Source organism: Bactrocera dorsalis, chromosome 4, assembly GCF_023373825.1.
Source record: "Bactrocera dorsalis isolate Fly_Bdor chromosome 4, ASM2337382v1, whole genome shotgun sequence".
Classification (NCBI taxonomy): Eukaryota; Metazoa; Arthropoda; class Insecta; order Diptera; family Tephritidae; genus Bactrocera; species Bactrocera dorsalis.
This window is the reverse complement of record NC_064306.1, coordinates 1,022,984-1,040,731: the sequence shown is the minus strand read 5'-3', so window position 1 is coordinate 1,040,731 and position 17,748 is coordinate 1,022,984. Positions and strand designations below refer to the sequence as shown.

The window sequence follows — 17,748 nt, the reverse complement described above, 5'->3', positions numbered from 1 at the left end:
TTATTATCGCATCATTTGAAACAACGGTTAATGGCAACAACAACAAATGCGAACGCCGAAAAATATTTACATAACCAAAGTGATGGTGTATAGATGAAATACTAAAGGATGCGCAGAGGTTTCGAAAACATGCAGCCTGAAAATAATTGGCGTGAAATGAAGTGGTGAAAATAAGAAGGGAAATAACTGTAACTCAAAGAAAGCAACTAAGTGAAGGCTTGACTTTGGTCGAAAAATTATGCTGAAAGGATGAGAGAAGGCTCTTCTTTCAATATTGAAAAATATACGCAATTATCTGGGAATTACAATAATTTCCTCCGAAGGAAGATCATATATCAATGTTTCGACATTGTCCCTATCTACAGGGTTTGTCCGGAAAGTAATAGGACCGATTTTCTTCCGCCGCGACTGTACTTCGGATGGTGCGTGCACCGACTGAATTCGGTAAAGGCCGTTCCTAGATAAAAATGAGCGGCTGGTAGTTGTCTACGAGCACCTGGAGAGTGAGTGTTTCTGTGAGTGGTGCAAGCCGAAAATGCAGCGTTTGTTAGAGCAGAGGTACGCAATTCTGCGTGGAACTCGGTAAATCTGCGACTGAGATTTGCATTACGACAACGCCTCGGCTCATACCTCCTTTCTTGTAAACAGCTACCTAACCAAGGTCGGCATCCCAACGCTTCCCCAGCCGCCCTCCAGCCCAGATGTGGCCGGACTTTTTTGTTCCCGGGCTTTTTTGTCGTCGGACTTTTCTCTGTTTCCTTGGCTGAAAAGGCCGAGAGAGAAAGGTCCAATCTCATCTCATAAAGAAGAGTCTCTTAAATCCAACGACACTACTATTTCTGTGTGTGAAACTAAATTTGGCTAAGACAAAAGTGTTTTTGGAATTAATTTAGACGCTAATAATTACTTTATTGCAAATTAAAAATTAAAACACATTGAACTTCGACCGACATTCACTCGCGACCCAGATCACTGAACTCCAAATACTAATTAAAAACGTTACATACGAATAGCGCAAAGAGGAAACGTCAAAATATTTCAACAATACTAAAAAGCAATTAGTGTGAATGCAAAAGGCCACACAACTCGGCTTGTTGAACGAAAAGTAAGAGAACAAAAAATGTAAAGTTTTTGAGTAAATTTTGTTAGTATAACTGTATATGAGCGCATTGCGTGCTCAGTTCCGGTAGCGAACCGAGAGAGTTCTGACATTCTAGTGCTGGATTTTCCTTTTCGACATAATTTCGCTTAATTATCAGTTTCTTGGGAGAACCCAATGTAGTCCAACGTGGGAAATTATTCAGAGTTCTTCAAAGCCCTGCGGAAATCGGTGTTTTTGAGTCAGGTTCAGTGTGTGGTGTGTGCCCAGAGTTTTCAACTATGGCCTCTATAATATCCGAAACCGATGACCTGCCGAAATAGTTTTGAAAACGTTTCAGAGAGCTTTGCGAGTTCCGTGGCAATTTCCGGCTGCAGTCGGGCTTGAAGAAATTTTAGAACGTATTTGAGATCATTTATTAAATATTCTGGTACTTATGATCTCTAGTAGTGTAAGTATGTCCTTAGCTTTGCTCTTCTCAATATGGACAATATATTTGTTGCACTCTTCGCTCAAGTCGATTCCTTTCAATTAAAAACGCACAGTGGCTTTGTGTAATAGCAACAAATTGAGTTCGTTTTTTTACTAACGCATATACCACTGCCCACGAACTTTGCAAATTAATGGGGCAAATAAATTTGAAATTCAAAATAACTCGAAACAATGAAAGCGCCCACAACAAAGCTGACAAAAACAGAGGAAAAAGCAGAAAACCACCAGAAAACAGAATTTCAGTAGCTTTGCAGCAAGCCAGCCAGTTAGTTAGTCAGAGCCGGCCAATGGTGCGGCAATTAACAAACAACAATTGCGGCGGTCCCAGCGGTTCTAGCGTCAAGAATGGAATAAATGAGTCAGACAAAGCGCCGCAGCTGACCAAATACCGCGTTTATTGACTAACTGCCTGCCTGGCTGCGCATTTGCTGATTGGTTCGGGTATGGCTTGGCTGGCTTTGCCGCCGCGTTCGCCAAACATGTGGGCATCACGCTATTGTTGCTGCTGTCGTTGTGGTTGCTTTATTGGCGTGGCGTAACATGGCCTGCATTGAAATGTGCTACAAAGCGCGAACAACAGACAGTATTAAAAATTCATAGATTTTATGACGCGGCCGAGCAGAAAGTGAAAGTGATACGAAAGTGTGCGTACACGCCCTGTAGGAAAGTTGAATCGATTGCAAGCAAGTGGACATAGTCAATGTCACAAGGAATGTCGCAAACAATTACGAAATTTAATTTGAGTATTTTACGATATTATAAAAATTACGATATTGCTAAAAAAAGTTTGTTTGTGTATGTTTTCGTACTGTTTATATTACAAGACAAAGATAAAAAAGTTTTCAGCTTTAAGCGCTTACACTGCATATTTACGATATTCCGAAAAAATCTATTTACGCACGTTGTAGAAAAACTTAGTACATTAATTAAAATTTTTGTATTATGTTTGAATACATATTAGATTCTTCATTTAGCGTTTTTTAGATTTTTTCTGTTAAAAACGCTATTAGTTAAAACTTCTTTTCTGGGTAGTTTAACCTAGTTAAATTATAGTCGGGGTCATATATTTACAATATTAGTCAAATATGTCGTATTTGTGTAGACTTATGCTCAGCTTTTGACAAAAATAAGCGTTTTTAATAATTTACGATATTAGAAAAAATTACGATATTGCTAAAAAGTTTTTTTTTACGAAACTTTCGTACTTTATATATGCCATAACGGATAATAGCTGTTTTTACCTTTAAAACTTGCGTTATATACTTACGATATTCCGAAAAATGCGCTCGTTTTATTACAGTTTCGTCCAAACATTACTATTTATAAAGCATGTTTACATGTAACAGTTTTTATAGAGTGATCTTTCCAGCTTTTTCTGTTAAAAACGTTATTAATTGCATTTTCGTTGGCTAAATTTTGAGGTAGTTCAAAAGTAACCAGTTGCGAACTAGACCATTTCACTAAAAAATAATTTTATGCTGAAATATTCATTCATCTTCTAGTAAAATTATTCACACTTCGTGTTTCAGCGCTTAGTATGGTAATGCAGCTGCGTGCGTAACAGATATGTGTGTTGCCTGCGTCTGCGTTTGACAGCTGTCAAAATGTTATTCAAGCAATTTGCTGAAACCAAGTTTTTTGTAGCTTGTCGTCTCTTTACCATTTCACTTTTCATTCTTATCAACACATATGCTGCTGCTGTTGTTGTAGTTATCATTTTTGTTATTGTTGTTGTTGTTGTTATGTGTCACTCCTATTAATTATGAAAATCGCATACGCTGTCACAACAAATTTTCCATGGACATCCACACTGTAGCTGACAACAAACGTGCTTATAAACTAAAAAACAACAACAACAACAGCAGCAGCAGCATTGACAACATATTGGCGTTAAAAGTACATATACATATACATATGTACATATGTGCTTGTGTGCGTTTGAATTTATAAAACTTTTGTAATCCGCTTAAATTGTTTGCATTACAAGTTCACAGCGACGGCTTGACTTTGTGCGAGTGCCATTGTTAACATGCCCACACACACACGCACGCGCATACATATGTACATAGCGCAATCTTATGTTGCTGGCCGCAGCTGTATTGCCTTTGCTAAGCTTGTTGTTGTTGTAATAGCTGTCAGTAATTATTGTATGTCGACAATAACGGCTTAATTGTTTGGGCAAATTAAATTAATAACACTTAAACAAGCAATATACGCTTGCATACATACTAACAAACACACACATACGTTGCTGAACACACACACACCCGCAAAACTGCAAAGTTTCACAAAAGTTGCTTTCTTTGCTTTTTGCTTGAAATTGTCTCGCAATAATTTTCGAATTTATCTGAGCATATTCTCGTTGCAATTTTTCTTGTTGTTGCTGTTGTTGCTGTAGCTGAATCTCTGTCACTTGCAGCATATTGCCGTTGATTAAGTGCCATAAGCGCTGCGAATTTGTTACCCACTGTGGGTGTGTCCCAGCTATGCAAACCGACATTTTTTCTCGGGGTCCAACCCATTTCCCGGCAGCGGCGTTGGCAGCTTGAACTGCACGGCATGTCTTTAACCCCATTCGGCTCCACTAGTTTCCACTTTGCGTTGGATTTGCATTTTTATCTCGTTTGTCTTTGGACGTGACTGCAAGTTTATGGCTGCTGCTGCCCGCCTTGGCTAGACGGTGGGCGTGGCGCGTGTTTTACATACATTTTACGGCGTTCAACGAGAAAATCACTACATTTTGCGGTAATAAGCATATTACGGTATCTGAGGTATTCAAAGTGTGTGAGAGGTGGCTTAAATGTGTGTGCTTATAGTTAAATGTGTAGTAACTCAAAGGGTTTCAGTCTGTCCGTGCAGGTTTGAAATAATTTTTAGAGGCTCCTTCGAACCATAAGTGTTGGAGCGTCTTCAATTTCCTATTTGAAAGTGAATTTTTGTAGTTACTCCGTTGAACTCAGTAAGTCTTTCCTACGGTCCGCGCCAACTCAATACTATCACATTCCTCAACTTGTTCGAAAGACCTTCGGATGAACTTTGACACAGCTATGTTGTCAGCTGTTAGCATATTGTAACAACTCAAAACTGGTAAGACCTCGATACGTAGTCTGGAGGTACGGAATCTGAAACAACTCGACACAATGAAAGATTGATCATGGGGTACCTACTCGAAGCGAATTGCTTCCTTTTTTTACCTCTTTCTGGTTACTACAACTCACCGGAATATATAATTTTTTGTTTTCTGTTTGTCTTCGATGCTTAACGTCGACGGAATTCATTTGATTTATGCAAATTCCGTAAGCCAGACATTTCTACGCCATCAATTAGGGTTGCAAATTGTGACGCCTGCACGCTAAATGTAGGCGCGCCGGAATTAAGTTTATCATAATTTCTGTTGTTTGGAATCAAGCTCAATTCTTATTTCTTTTTTTAGCTTCAATAATAAATTCTCAACCGTGGGCACATTTTAACATCTCCTTTATACTGACTCTCCTTCTTTCGATTCCTTTCAGCTGCAACAGACCAAAGGCGGGTCGCAATCGACACAGAAACAAGATCTGAGCTTCCTTAACGAGGCCTCGCCCATATATGTCACCTCGTTCACCAGCACCCAGATCACGTGCAGCAGCTCCACCGTCACCACCGCCACCGCCGCAACTGCCGGACTCATTACCTCGTCGACGATTGCACCAACCGCCTCGGCGACAGCAACAGGCATCACCACCACCTCGGCTATTGTGCATGCGTCGGCGCCACAGAGCTCTACGGGCGCCGCCGATCGGAATGCCAATCAGACGTCTGCCGCAATTGTGAGTGCCTCAGCAGCAGCGGCAGCGGCCGCAGCAGCAGCAACGAAACTAGCCAATCACAGCGGCAGCAGCAACGTCTACCAGCAGCAGCAGCTACCACAGCAACCAACGGCGGCGAAGCCAGCGAACGCAGGTAAAGCTCAGCAACAACCACCACCGCCATTAACGTTGCAGTTCCAGCAGCAGCAGGCCGCACAGGTGGCACAGTTGGCGCAACTGCAGAATCTGCAGACGCCAACCATTGCAAGCAGCTTACAACATTTGGCTGTCGCTGAGGAGGAGGACGACGACGACGATTTAATCGGCGTTGCCGGCAACTACTGTAGCATTAACTTTATAAAATACAACAACAAACACGCACAATTGCCACCAGCCACATCGGCGGTGGTACTGCCCGCGGCAGCAGCCAGCCACTTGCAGCGCCAACAACTGCAACAGTTGCAGCAGCAACAGCTGAGGCAAACGAAATCGCACCCGCACATCCCGCCCCCACTGCAGATCCCCAGCACAATACTTGTCGATGCACAAACCTCCACCTCACCGCTGGCCGCGACCGCTGTGGGTCATCTAAAAGCACCGCTGGCAGCAGCGACTGCTAAACCAACGACAGCAACTGCAGCCACAACAGCGACAACAGCTGCCACCGCCGCCACAGCAGCAGCAGCTGCTGGCTCCACCACCCCCACAACCGAGTACTCAACAGCCATATCCAGCAGCCATCTGCAGCAGGCGTTTGCCTCGGCGGCCGCAGCGGACCAGCAGCAACAACAGTTGTATAACAACAACAACATAACAGCACCAACTTTAGGCGCAGCGGCTGCATTGAGCAACAACAATAATAAAGCGGTGCCTGGTGTCATTGTGGATCAGCCCACAGCTGGTGGTGGCGCGGGCGTGAGCGCGGCTGCGGCTGGGGGCAGCGGGCCATACGGTAGTAATATTAGTAGTAATTGTGATTTATTAATATCGAATAATATACAACCACCGAGACGAGAGGTGAGTGTTGCGGAGACGGCGCATGTTGGCGAAGATGTGCCAAATATTGTTGCATGCTATGTTGTTGTTGGTGTGTTTAGTTTTCACCGATTTTGAGTTATTGAGTTTGCGTTTGTTATAGTTTGCAGTTGTTGCGGCGAACCATTTTTTCGAAAATCGTTGTTGCGAAGAAATTTTCATATTTGTTTTTCGAAAATATTTTTTTATGATATATAATATTTTTTCTTGAGTACTGTTACTTTGTAATACTGCAATTTTTATTAATAGTTTTGCAAAAGAACTTAAGCAATCCTCTTATCGTTTTTTTAATCTTTTTCACGATATTATGTTATTATTAAAGAATTTGTTCTTAGCCATTTACAATGCTAGACTACGGTATTATTGAAAATCATGTTTTTATATATTTTCGTAATTTTTACTATAATTTCCGCATTTACGATATCAGTAAAAATTACGATATTATTGAAAACTGCCTTTTTATATATTTTCGTCATTTTAACCATACTTTTAAAATGTACGATATTTTAAAAAATTACGATATTATTGGAAACTGTGTTTTTATATATTTTCGTAATTTCAACCATAATTTCAAAATTTACGATATTATAGAAAAACTGCATTTTCATATATTTTCGCAATTTTTATCATAATTTCATGCAAAGTCTATTATTTTTAGCCACTTACGATATTAACATAAAACGTTTTATGCGCTTTTTAGCAACTTACTACTATTTTTTATACCGCGCTGATTACACCAAGTAATTCCCGTCTACAATTAAATAACTAACAAGCATTAAATTTGTAAATACCCGTTTGGCACCTGTGTGAACGTAAAATTCATGCAAATTCATTTATACACCGGTATAATGTACTTTCAATGTTGTGCAATTAATCAATTACGATATCACCTTGGCTTTATGGAAGCACACAAAGCCATTCACTACGCCGCCAACAGAATTTTAAACACTTATAACAAGCAATTACGCTTTAATGACTGTCACAGCAGCGCATTCCTTTGCTGTATTGGAATTTCTAATTAAAGTAAATAAATCCATAGTAATGCGATTAGCAATGACATGCAAGTAATCGACATATCGATTGAGCTGCCAAAAAGTTGTGAAAAGTAGCAGAGAACGCTGCATGCCACTGAGCGCCCGCCACCCACACACCTTGCCACTGCGCCAAGTACTTCATGATTAATTAGCTGTGCTGGGTGGCAAGTGGCAAGTGTACTTGGGAGGGGAGAGCGGTGGTTTGCCGGCGTTTATGAAGGGTTGTGCGCTGCGTCTGACAGCTCTGCTTTTATTGGCATGAATGGAATTATGTGAAATCATCTTTGAAGGGTGCTAAGTTCATGTGATGTTTGACGACAAATAACTGTCACAAGTGGCTTATGAAAATTGAAGCAGCAGCGCGAGAGGGGAGTGCAAAAGTGGAGAATTATTGAGTTAAAAGGGGTCACTTTAAGTTTAGCACTGAGTTAAGTGAGGCAATGGACTTGATTTTTACGATAATTGAAGTTGGCGCTTGAACTTTGATGTGAAGTGGCTTAATTATTAATTATGAAAAATATTTAATTTTTTGTGGTTTCTTTTTCTTTTGGTTTCATTTTAAGATACCTTTTTACAAACCTTATATATATTTCTTATTAAAAATATAACTGTGTGTTAATAGCTGCGCTTCCAAAGAAACTTAAAATTTTTAAATCACCTCTATCGTTAGAAGAACTGTGCTCTTACGATTTTATCTTTTTAAATTACTTAATTAATGCATTTATTCATACATTTTATATATATTTTTTATATATTTTTTACTTTACGTTATTCTAGATTCTGTGAACTTTTTAGTTTCCCTTGAAGTTTACAAATTGTTCGCATATACTCATCTCACCGCTCGCTCTCTCTCTCTTGCAGTTACTAACTACACTTAACGAAGATGGCAGACACTTTGATGGCGACGCGGCAAATAGCAACAACATCAATAAACAAAGTGCCAGCGGCAGCAGTAATAGCAACGATTTGCTAAATAATACAACAAATTTATACGATAATAAACAAATACAACAGTTAAGAAGTAGTAGTCCCAATAGTAGCATATCAAAAGGAAGAACTGAACTTTTATTAGGAGATCAAAGTTTAAGGCAGGAAATACGGTGAGTACCAAATTGCTTTTAATCAAATTAATTATTGAATTAAATTTAAAAAATTCTCTGAATTTGAAATACAAATCTATCATCTGAACCACTATTCGCCTAAAAGGAAAATATAAATTGCTTTCAAACATGCTCTTCACTACCTCCGATCTACTTATGAACCAGGAAACCCAATATTTATCTACTTCGTTACTATAACAATCCCAGAAGTATCCCTCGTCGTATAAATTTTCACTCGTAATTACCTTTATTTGATAGCATCACGGCCATACTAGCCTTGGGCTGATTAACCGTGCGTTCAAGGCTGGTTAAGGAATACCTAACTTCGTTATAACTTTGTGATAAGATAAGTATGAGTGCCAGACTACAGCGGACTCCTAAGTAACTGTAAAGCTGATGGGCTCACAAGGAAGGGTACCGTAGCCTCGCTATCAGTAGAATGGGCACGGGTGGGAGCTACCCTCTCCTCGTGTGCTCTACTACTGCATAGTTGCGCTTCGCGAAAACTTGGCCAACGCGGGGTCATCGTCGGTTCATGCGCTGTGGCAAGATGCTTTGGGCCCAAGATCGATCGTAAGCGAACCAGTGAGCTTTTTGCCCTTAACGGTGCTAGTTTCTCCCTATTTGTGGGGGTTCTAACAGGCCTTTGCTCAACGGCGTCTATGCTGTAAGGTTGAGAATCTTGCCCGACGCCAGCTGCAGAAGCTGTATGGAAGAAGACGAGCACTTTCTTCTTAATTGTTCCACCTTTGTTAGATAAAAACTTGACTAATTTACATATAAGTTCGAATTACAGGATCAGTCCAATTGTGATCTTTGGATCAGCCATTTAACCTAACGGCTTTTCTGGGAAGTTCGCAGCTGAAAAATCGAATTCCAAGGGGTTTTCTTCCTTAAAGCCTTAATTGCGACAAATGGTTCTTGGTTGGAAATCTAGGGAATGTAGTCATGAAAATTGTGTTCTCTTAAGCCATTTTTTATTTCATTCCAAAGGAATTTACTGTCTTCTATAGTGATTCCTGAGTTGTAACAGCTTTTAACTTTTCCTCACTCTTTCAATTCTCTTCTTTTGATATTCTGCTAAGGCTTTATTTGTCAAAGCTCAAAAAAAGCTCAAAGCTTCAAAACATTTGAATTTGCTGATTTTTCTTCAATAATACTTTTCCATGGTTATTATACATACTTCTGACTGGTTTTGTCCATGTGGTCTCAAACACAATCTTTTGACCGCATTAACCCTTAGCTGTCGTGAGTGGTGCTCATTACTCCAGACGATTCTTAAAGCGCTTAAAAAATGTGTATATTTACGTAAGTTGTGAATTGTAAAGTGAAAAATCTGCCACACACATGCGTTGCGTCAAAAATTATAACATTAAAGGTACTGAAGAAAAAAAGCAAAAACAAATTATACAAGCAAAAATTTTTTTCCTGGCTATCCGTGGCAAATCGACCGATCTCGGTCTATAGCGGCATCTGTTCCGCCATGATATTTACAGCTTCCGGCTTATTATTAGCCTCACATGACCAAGCTATTAAGCAAAATGTGCTTTTTTGCCTATTTAAATTAGCTTCAGTAAATCAGTGCTCGAAAAGTGCTAAAAAAATTTAAGAAAAACCTTAAAAACAACAACAAATTAATAGAACATGTGTTTACTTGTCGCCAATCGATTACCTTTGTTTTCTGGCTTTAAATTGCATTTTATTATTTAACTTTTCGCGTCACTGGTTTTATGTGTTTTGAGCGTTTTTCATGCTTCCACGCTTAATTAACCAGAAATAAATGCGCGCCGGCGGCGTTCGGTCAGCGATCGGGGTGCTTATATGTTAATTATTAATTTTTTAACATGGCGGCGTTAATTTTTAATGCATGACAAAAAAGTATTGTAAACAACAAATGAAAAAAAGCTGTGTATACATTTTTTAAGAAAACTTGTGTTTGTCATATTGCTATATAATTCATAATTTTCATGAAATGAAAGTTAACTTTAAACTTTTTTTTTAGAATACTCCAAAAGCAATTTCTTGTTACATTCTTCTAAATCAATTTTTAACTTCCATTTTCGTCAATGTAATAATGAAAGTATTAATTGCGCATCGTTGAGAAAATAATTATTGCATACCTTTAGGCGCTTCAATTGTTATAGTGGCTGCGCTTTTGATTGCAGATCGAAGCCGGTCTTCAGATTAATTATTTTCTTATATACTGCCTGTTGCTGTTAAACGACTTTCAAATAGTTCGCCAAGCTCTCCCAGTTTTTGCCGTGGTCCATTAAATTTTTCACACACAATTCATGTGGTGCCCAAACATCGAAGTACCTTTTGTAGCCAGCCTTTTTTAAATGGTTTAAAACCGTTTGATGTTGAATATTAAGTTCCTTAGCGATGTCATGGCTGCTTATGTGACAGTCTTGGTCAGTCTTTTCCATAATTTCATCGACTTTTTCAACGATAAGTCGACCAGAGCGAGGTGCACCTTTCACTTCGAAATTTCCAGAACGGAAGCGAGCGAACCATTGTTGTGTTACACGAACTGATACAGCATCGTCTCCGTTAACTTCACAAATTTCATTGGTGCCTTGCGTGGGATACTTCCCTTTTTTATTCAAAAATTTTAAAATATTGTAAATTTCTTCATTATTTTCACTAATTTTTGAACAGCTGTAACTTTTTTTCAACTTCCCCGAATTTAAGTGTTTTTTGGTTAAAGGAAGCTTAAAATCTCACCTTTCCAACACTACATGGTATGACACAATGTGATTAGTAGCACTGGAGATATACGACTGCAACGTCATCTATTGACAAAATACGAAAAGACTTTTTCGACTACCCAATATTTTCAACAAAAACAAAGATGTTTCTCCATTTTTTGGCTTTATTTTTGTAATCAATTAAATTATTTCAAAATTTCTTGCTACGGCAGTAAATGTGCGCAGCGCAAATAAATCTCGGCCTTTTGGCCATTTGCCACAAATTTATGTATATTTGGTTTCCACAAATACATGCTTTCTATACATAACGACTTTATATGTATGTACATACATACATATGTGTATGTATATGGTATGCCATAGACATATTTCTGCACATTTCAAAACCAGAAAATTTGCGCGTTTGTCACAGGACACTTGTAAAAGAATTAAGCACTAACATAGCGCCACATATTACACCCACACCTACACGTGCATATATTTGTTTATACTATATGCAGCTAAACCCGGAAGTAGTGCTGCTTTGAGCCTCCCAAAAGTATTGCGCAGCCTTTTTTCGCGTGTGCATGTGTATGATTGTGAGTGATTGTAGTTAGCTACCACAAAAATGTCTTTGTGGCAAGTGACACTTCAAACAATTTCTTGCTGCGCAATTGAACTTGTGCGCGTATGCGGGTTCACAGAACAAATATGGGCCTGAAACGCACATTAGTGAATATTTGTATGTACAGTTATTAAATTTATTAACGGTAAATTAGTAGAATTCTTCCATATAACCTCGAAATTTTTGGTATTTAGTCCATGGAATCAGCAGGCGGTAGGCGTTTCATATCCGACGATCTTTTTATTCCCATACCTAGGAGTTATGCGCTACACAACCGACAATCGGCTCTAGTGGTCCCAGTGGGATTACTCGTGACCTCATATTTATCTTACATAACCTAGTTCTCAGTTTTAACGAACTAGAATCGTTCAGAAGTTAGGCTTATATGAGACAGAAACTGGGTGAGCCTATTTATCTCAAGGGATCTACAGTTACCCTAGTTTTATAAAAAGTAACTGCTTAGACTACTATTAGAAAAAATGTTACTAAAATATATCTTGAAATTTTTTAAATGAATATTTCTGCCTGAGACATCATAAACTACCTGCCGACTAAGTATTGATGCCTCGCATAATAGCAGGGACTACTTGCGCCACAACACATTCGAAGATATGACGTTCTTACTTTGTTCCTTTGCACTTGTTGTTGTCCCGCATTCATGCGGTCGCCTGCTGTCGGCTGTTACTTATGCGTATTTGAGTATTCCATTCCATTTCAATTCATTTCATTTCACTCCACTCTACTTCATTGCTCTTGGCCAATCGATACCACATGCCGCGCGCATCCACAACACCTCGCTCAGCTCCATAGCGGTATCTGCAAGCGCACACAGTTTTTGCAAATACGAGTATGCCGCCCGTTCGTTCACTGGCAGCTCGTCATCCTTTCGGCCACTTTACAATTTATAATTTATTTGCATGTTTACGCGCGAGTGTGTGTGCACTTGTGTATATAGTGTGTGTGAGTGTCTGCAAGTGATATTTTATTGCTTTTATCATTGCTGTGGCTCAGAGTGGCATTGTTGATGTTGTTGTTTTCGCTTTTAAAATTATTTTCACATTAAATACAGGCGGTGCGCCTCTTGCAAACGGAAGTTGTAACGCAGAATGCCACCCAAATTCATATATATTTGCCTGCATGTGTGCATTTACATGTATGTGTGTATGTTTGCGTGTAAGCACACACATATAAACATCAGCCCAAATGAAGTGGCGCACGCATACACACTTACTGTGCTGCCGCCTCCTCCTCTTTTCAATCACTTTTGTCTCTTTTTTATTCAAATTTCATTGTTTTTGTTTTTGTTGTTGTTGCTTTCGCTTTGGCTGCATTGTGTTTTCGTTTGCTTTCATCCTTTGGCGTAAACTTTTGTTATTGTTTTTATTATTTATATGCTTTTTAATCGTTGCCGGCGCACGCAGCTCTCCCACCGCCCTCCCTATCTCCCCCTCTTCTTTTGCCTTCACTTTACTCCAACCTCTTGCCGGCCGCATCGTCCGTCGCGCTGCCATTTCCGCTTGCAGTTCGCTCATATTTACTGCTTTTTTATGATTATTGCCTGCCGGCGTTGCCAGATTATGCGTGGAGCGCATCTGCAACTGTGTGGCAATAAATTTTTTATCATGCAACAATGCGTCGGCTGCTGTGCCTGCAATTTTGTGAGTAATTAAAGTTACTGCGTTTATGCGTTATTGTTGTTGTTTTTTAATCGATGCGCGCCGCAGATATTATTATTATTATTGTTATTATTACGGTTATTGACGTGCCACGCTTTTGTGCCACAGTTTTATCTCTCGCGCATAAATTGTTTTGTGTTTGTTTTTGTTGTTGTTTATTAATATTTATATTTTTTCCATGCAACGTCGGAGTTTTAATTACACTCAAACACTTTTGCTGCTTTACTGTTACAACTTGTTGTTGTTGCACTTACTTTTATTGTTGCATTAAAATGAATGAGGAAGTCTGTTTGTTTTTGCACTTGTTTTTGTTTCTTTTTGTTATTTCCACTTTATGGGTAATTCGAGTATTTGCAATAAATTTCACCGTTAGCGCGAAAGTCATTGAAGTTATGTGGATTGAACGCGTTTTGAGTGGCGGCTGATCGGCTGAGCGGATTCGCTTAGTTTCGCGGTGAGGGGGCAAGTGAGGGCAGAGGCAGCGATTAACTTCCGAAGTAAAAATATATTTTATGTGTGTGCGTGTGTGTAAAATAGTGCTATTAAGCGCTGCTTATCGCTCTTTATGGCGATTTATATAACTATTGAGCGCTCATAACGGTTTTATTGCAGTTATTGAGAGAGAATTGTTTGAGGTTTTGCTATACCCGCAAAATTAAATTCGTATATCCAACCTTTTACACTTTTTTCAACTGTCACTCGGCTGAGTGAGATAGCTTCTGTCGTAATGAGAGCCCAGATCAGCTTGATATGATATCATGTTTCTTTCGATCGATTCGATTCGATCCATCAATTTTGGGCTCTCTCCTTGAGTACAAGCTTTCATGCTCTCCCTTGTGAATTTTCTGTTTCAGTACAATCTTAGCTTTCAAGCTCTCCCTTTCGAGCTTTCTGCTTCAGTACAAGCTTTCAAGCTTTCCCTTTCGAACTTTCTGCTCCAGTACAAGCTTTCAAGCTCTCCTTTTCGATCATTTTGCTTCAGTACGAGCTTTCCCCTTTTCATTTCCCTTCTCCCTTTTCGGGTTCTCAACAAAAACAGCGAGCCTTCCTTCTCTATTTCCCGACTTTGGGTATTAACGGGTGATTTTTTTGAGGTTAGGATTTTCATGCATTAGTATTTGACAGATCACGTGGGATTTCAGACATGGTGTCAAAGAGAAAGATGCTCAGTATGCTTTGACATTTCATCATGAATAGACTTACTAACGAGCAACGCTTGCAAATCATTGAATTTTATTACCAAAATCAGTGTTCGGTTCGAAATGTGTTTCGCGCTTTATTTTGTTCAGCGATGAGGCTCATTTCTGGTTGAATGGCTACGTAAATAAGCAAAATTGCCGCATTTGGGGTGAAGAGCAACCAGAAGCCGTTCAAGAACTGCCCATGCATCCCGAAAAATGCACTGTTTGGTGTGGTTTGTACGCTGGTGGAATCATTGGACCGTATTTTTTCAAAGATGCTGTTGGACGCAACGTTACGGTGAATGGCGATCGCTATCGTTCGATGCTAACAAACTTTTTGTTGCCAAAAATGGAAGAACTGAACTTGGTTGACATGTGGTTTCAACAAGATGGCGCTACATGCCACACAGCTCGCGATTCTATGGCCATTTTGAGGGAAAACTTCGGACAACAATTCATCTCAAGAAATGGACCCGTAAGTTGGCCACCAAGATCATGCGATTTAACGCCTTTAGACTATTTTTTGTGGGGCTACGTCAAGTCTAAAGTCTACAGAAATAAGCCAGCAACTATTCCAGCTTTGGAAGACAACATTTCCGAAGAAATTCGGGCTATTCCGGCCGAAATGCTCGAAAAAGTTGCCCAAAATTGGACTTTCCGAATGGACCACCTAAGACGCAGCCGCGGTCAACATTTAAATGAAATTATCTTCAAAAAGTAAATGTCATGAACCAATCTAACGTTTCAAATAAAGAACCGATGAGATTTTGCAAATTTTATGCGTTTTTTTTTTAAAAAAAGTTATCAAGCTCTTAAAAAATCACCCTTTATATTCTTAGTTTACTGCGCTGATTTTCATATTCCGTTAACGAACATTTGAATTCTCAACTGGTTATTAAATTTATATTTTGTTTGCTTTTTAACTCTTTTATTACCTCGCCATTGCTTTCAATCAATATTTCAAGCCTGAATTTATCCATTTTTTAATTTGCGGCAGCGTTAAAACTCTTTTAAATTCACGCTCTCTCACTCTCTCCCTTTCTGCGTACTTCAACGCTTTCTTTCTTTCATTAAACTATCAAATTTCTTCATCAATAAATCATCAATCTGTGCGCACTCTTCAATAACACCAATGCCTTGTATATATGCGCGCGGAGTGCACCTTTTCCAAGTATCATATTCATCCTTCACTCTGATTTTCTGATTTCTGGGTAGCCGCCAACAACAACCTGTCTTTCAACCTTGCAATCCGCCAGCCAGCCTGTTGGCAGACAGCGCGTCACACCAACTGTCGGGTTCGCTTGGCTCTGCGTTGTTCGTTATGCGCTGTGTGTAATTGGATCGGATCATTTTCTTTCTCACTTATCAGGTGTGGTTAATCTGGACTCTGTGACTGGTAAATAAATAATTTTTGGCTTCTTCTGCCTGTCTTTCTCCGTAATGGGACTTTCTTCATTCACGCCTGAGTAGCTCCGGCTATCCGTACGTCCATCGTTTCGCTTCACTGGCTAGTGACGACTTCATCCGATTGGCTTTCATATTTATGACGCACTCAATTAGCAGGTTCAGCTTCAGAGAATAATAATTTACTTTGCAAAAGTTAAATTTTTGGGAATCAAATTCGATCCTACGAAGTATAAGAAAGAGACAGGTCCAAACTTTAAAGTCTTATTTCGGAACTTCTCTTTAGTGCGAATTTAATATAACTTAGCTTAAGACCTTTAAGAGACCTTTTCTTCAAACGAGCAGGCCTGATCAAGCCTACTGTTCCGACGGTTCGGTCCATAGAAAAAAGGGAGTTAAGTCAGTTGATTTCTTTGGGCATGCAAGGAGGTAATTAGTGTCATATTCATTGTATTCATTGCATGCAGGACAAATATTTTGTAAGTCAGGGCTTATTCAGAATAATTACGAGTTTAACCTGCTACAGAACCCAGAACGAAGTTGTGCTCTCTTTTGTTTCACGCGGCGACTCGAGCTTTTGCTCTGCAATGATGGTGTCTGGACTCTAAATACGTTATCCATTGGAAGGTGGTCAGTGAATGTGTTATTAGCACCACTGGGTATGACTGTTCGACTGTTCAAACTCAACGCGACTAGAAACCGTGCTAGTTTTCGACTATTCAAGCTCTTTGTCCTAGAAGTTCATTAAGGCAGTTTTTAACTATCCTTTGTCGAAGGTAACTTAAGGCGCTTGCCTCTCTATCTTTGTATAAGAGGCACACATAGTCAGTTGAAGATCGGGAGCCATACCAGAATATGACTTGAAGCCAAATAACATAACGGAACCTGCACTACTATCTAAACTATAGATGGCGCTGATCTAGCCGTTCCAAATCAACCCATACACTCATCTCGCATCCCGGGTCAAATATTTATGTAAATTGCACACATTCCTTGGCGTTAACGGTTGCTCATTATTTGAGTGAAAATGCTGCTAGGAAAAAAATAATATTTGCTCACCACAAAGTCGGTATTTATGTAAGAATGTGTGTAATCGCGCTTGATTAGCTGCCAACTTGGCTGCGATGGCGCATGCGTTTGGCCTGTGCAATCAGCGGCACTCGTGGCTTGCAACAAGTCAGCCGCGCTGAGCAACAACCAGCGATGACCACTGATGACCGCATAAGTAATCAATAAACATGCAACATGTACATATGTATGTACGCGTGTGTGTGTCCGCACCCAAATGGTGGCGCAAAGTCCAATAAACTCGAGTTGACGGCGCGTAGTGGCAAGCAACACCGCAATTCGCAGTCATTGCAACGGTTTTTGTTGTTGTTGTTGTTGCGTCTTTCGCCGCTTCGTCGTCTTCTGCGTGCGCCACTTGCATGGCAAACAGTCGGTGGCCGGTGGCAAAGAGTGGCAAAAGTTGGCAACAATGGTGCGTACATGCCACCACCAGCAGCAACAACAACAATAACAGTGACAGCAAAATAATGCACCAAAATGGTAATAAACAAAACTGCCACAAATGCTGACATATGGCGACAGCTATGTGAGCAGTAAAAAATGACAGCAAAAACAACAA

At 39.8% G+C, this 17,748-nt stretch overlaps 1 protein-coding gene across 6 annotated transcripts in view; it reads left to right on the top strand.

Annotated features, from left to right (window-relative positions):
- Nucleotides 1-17,748, top strand: part of LOC105230393 (protein PALS1) — a 142,299-nt gene that overhangs the window by 60,760 nt on the left and 63,791 nt on the right. For 5 of the 6 annotated variants that reach the window (XM_049456093.1, XM_049456094.1, XM_011211133.4 and 2 more), the window contains one exon: nucleotides 8,310-8,548. In XM_049456093.1, the coding sequence (XP_049312050.1) occupies nucleotides 8,310-8,548 (239 nt within the window). Of the gene's footprint in view, nucleotides 1-5,103; nucleotides 6,397-8,309; nucleotides 8,549-17,748 lie in introns of all 6 variants that reach the window. The other variant, XM_019991798.3, reaches the window with a different exon arrangement.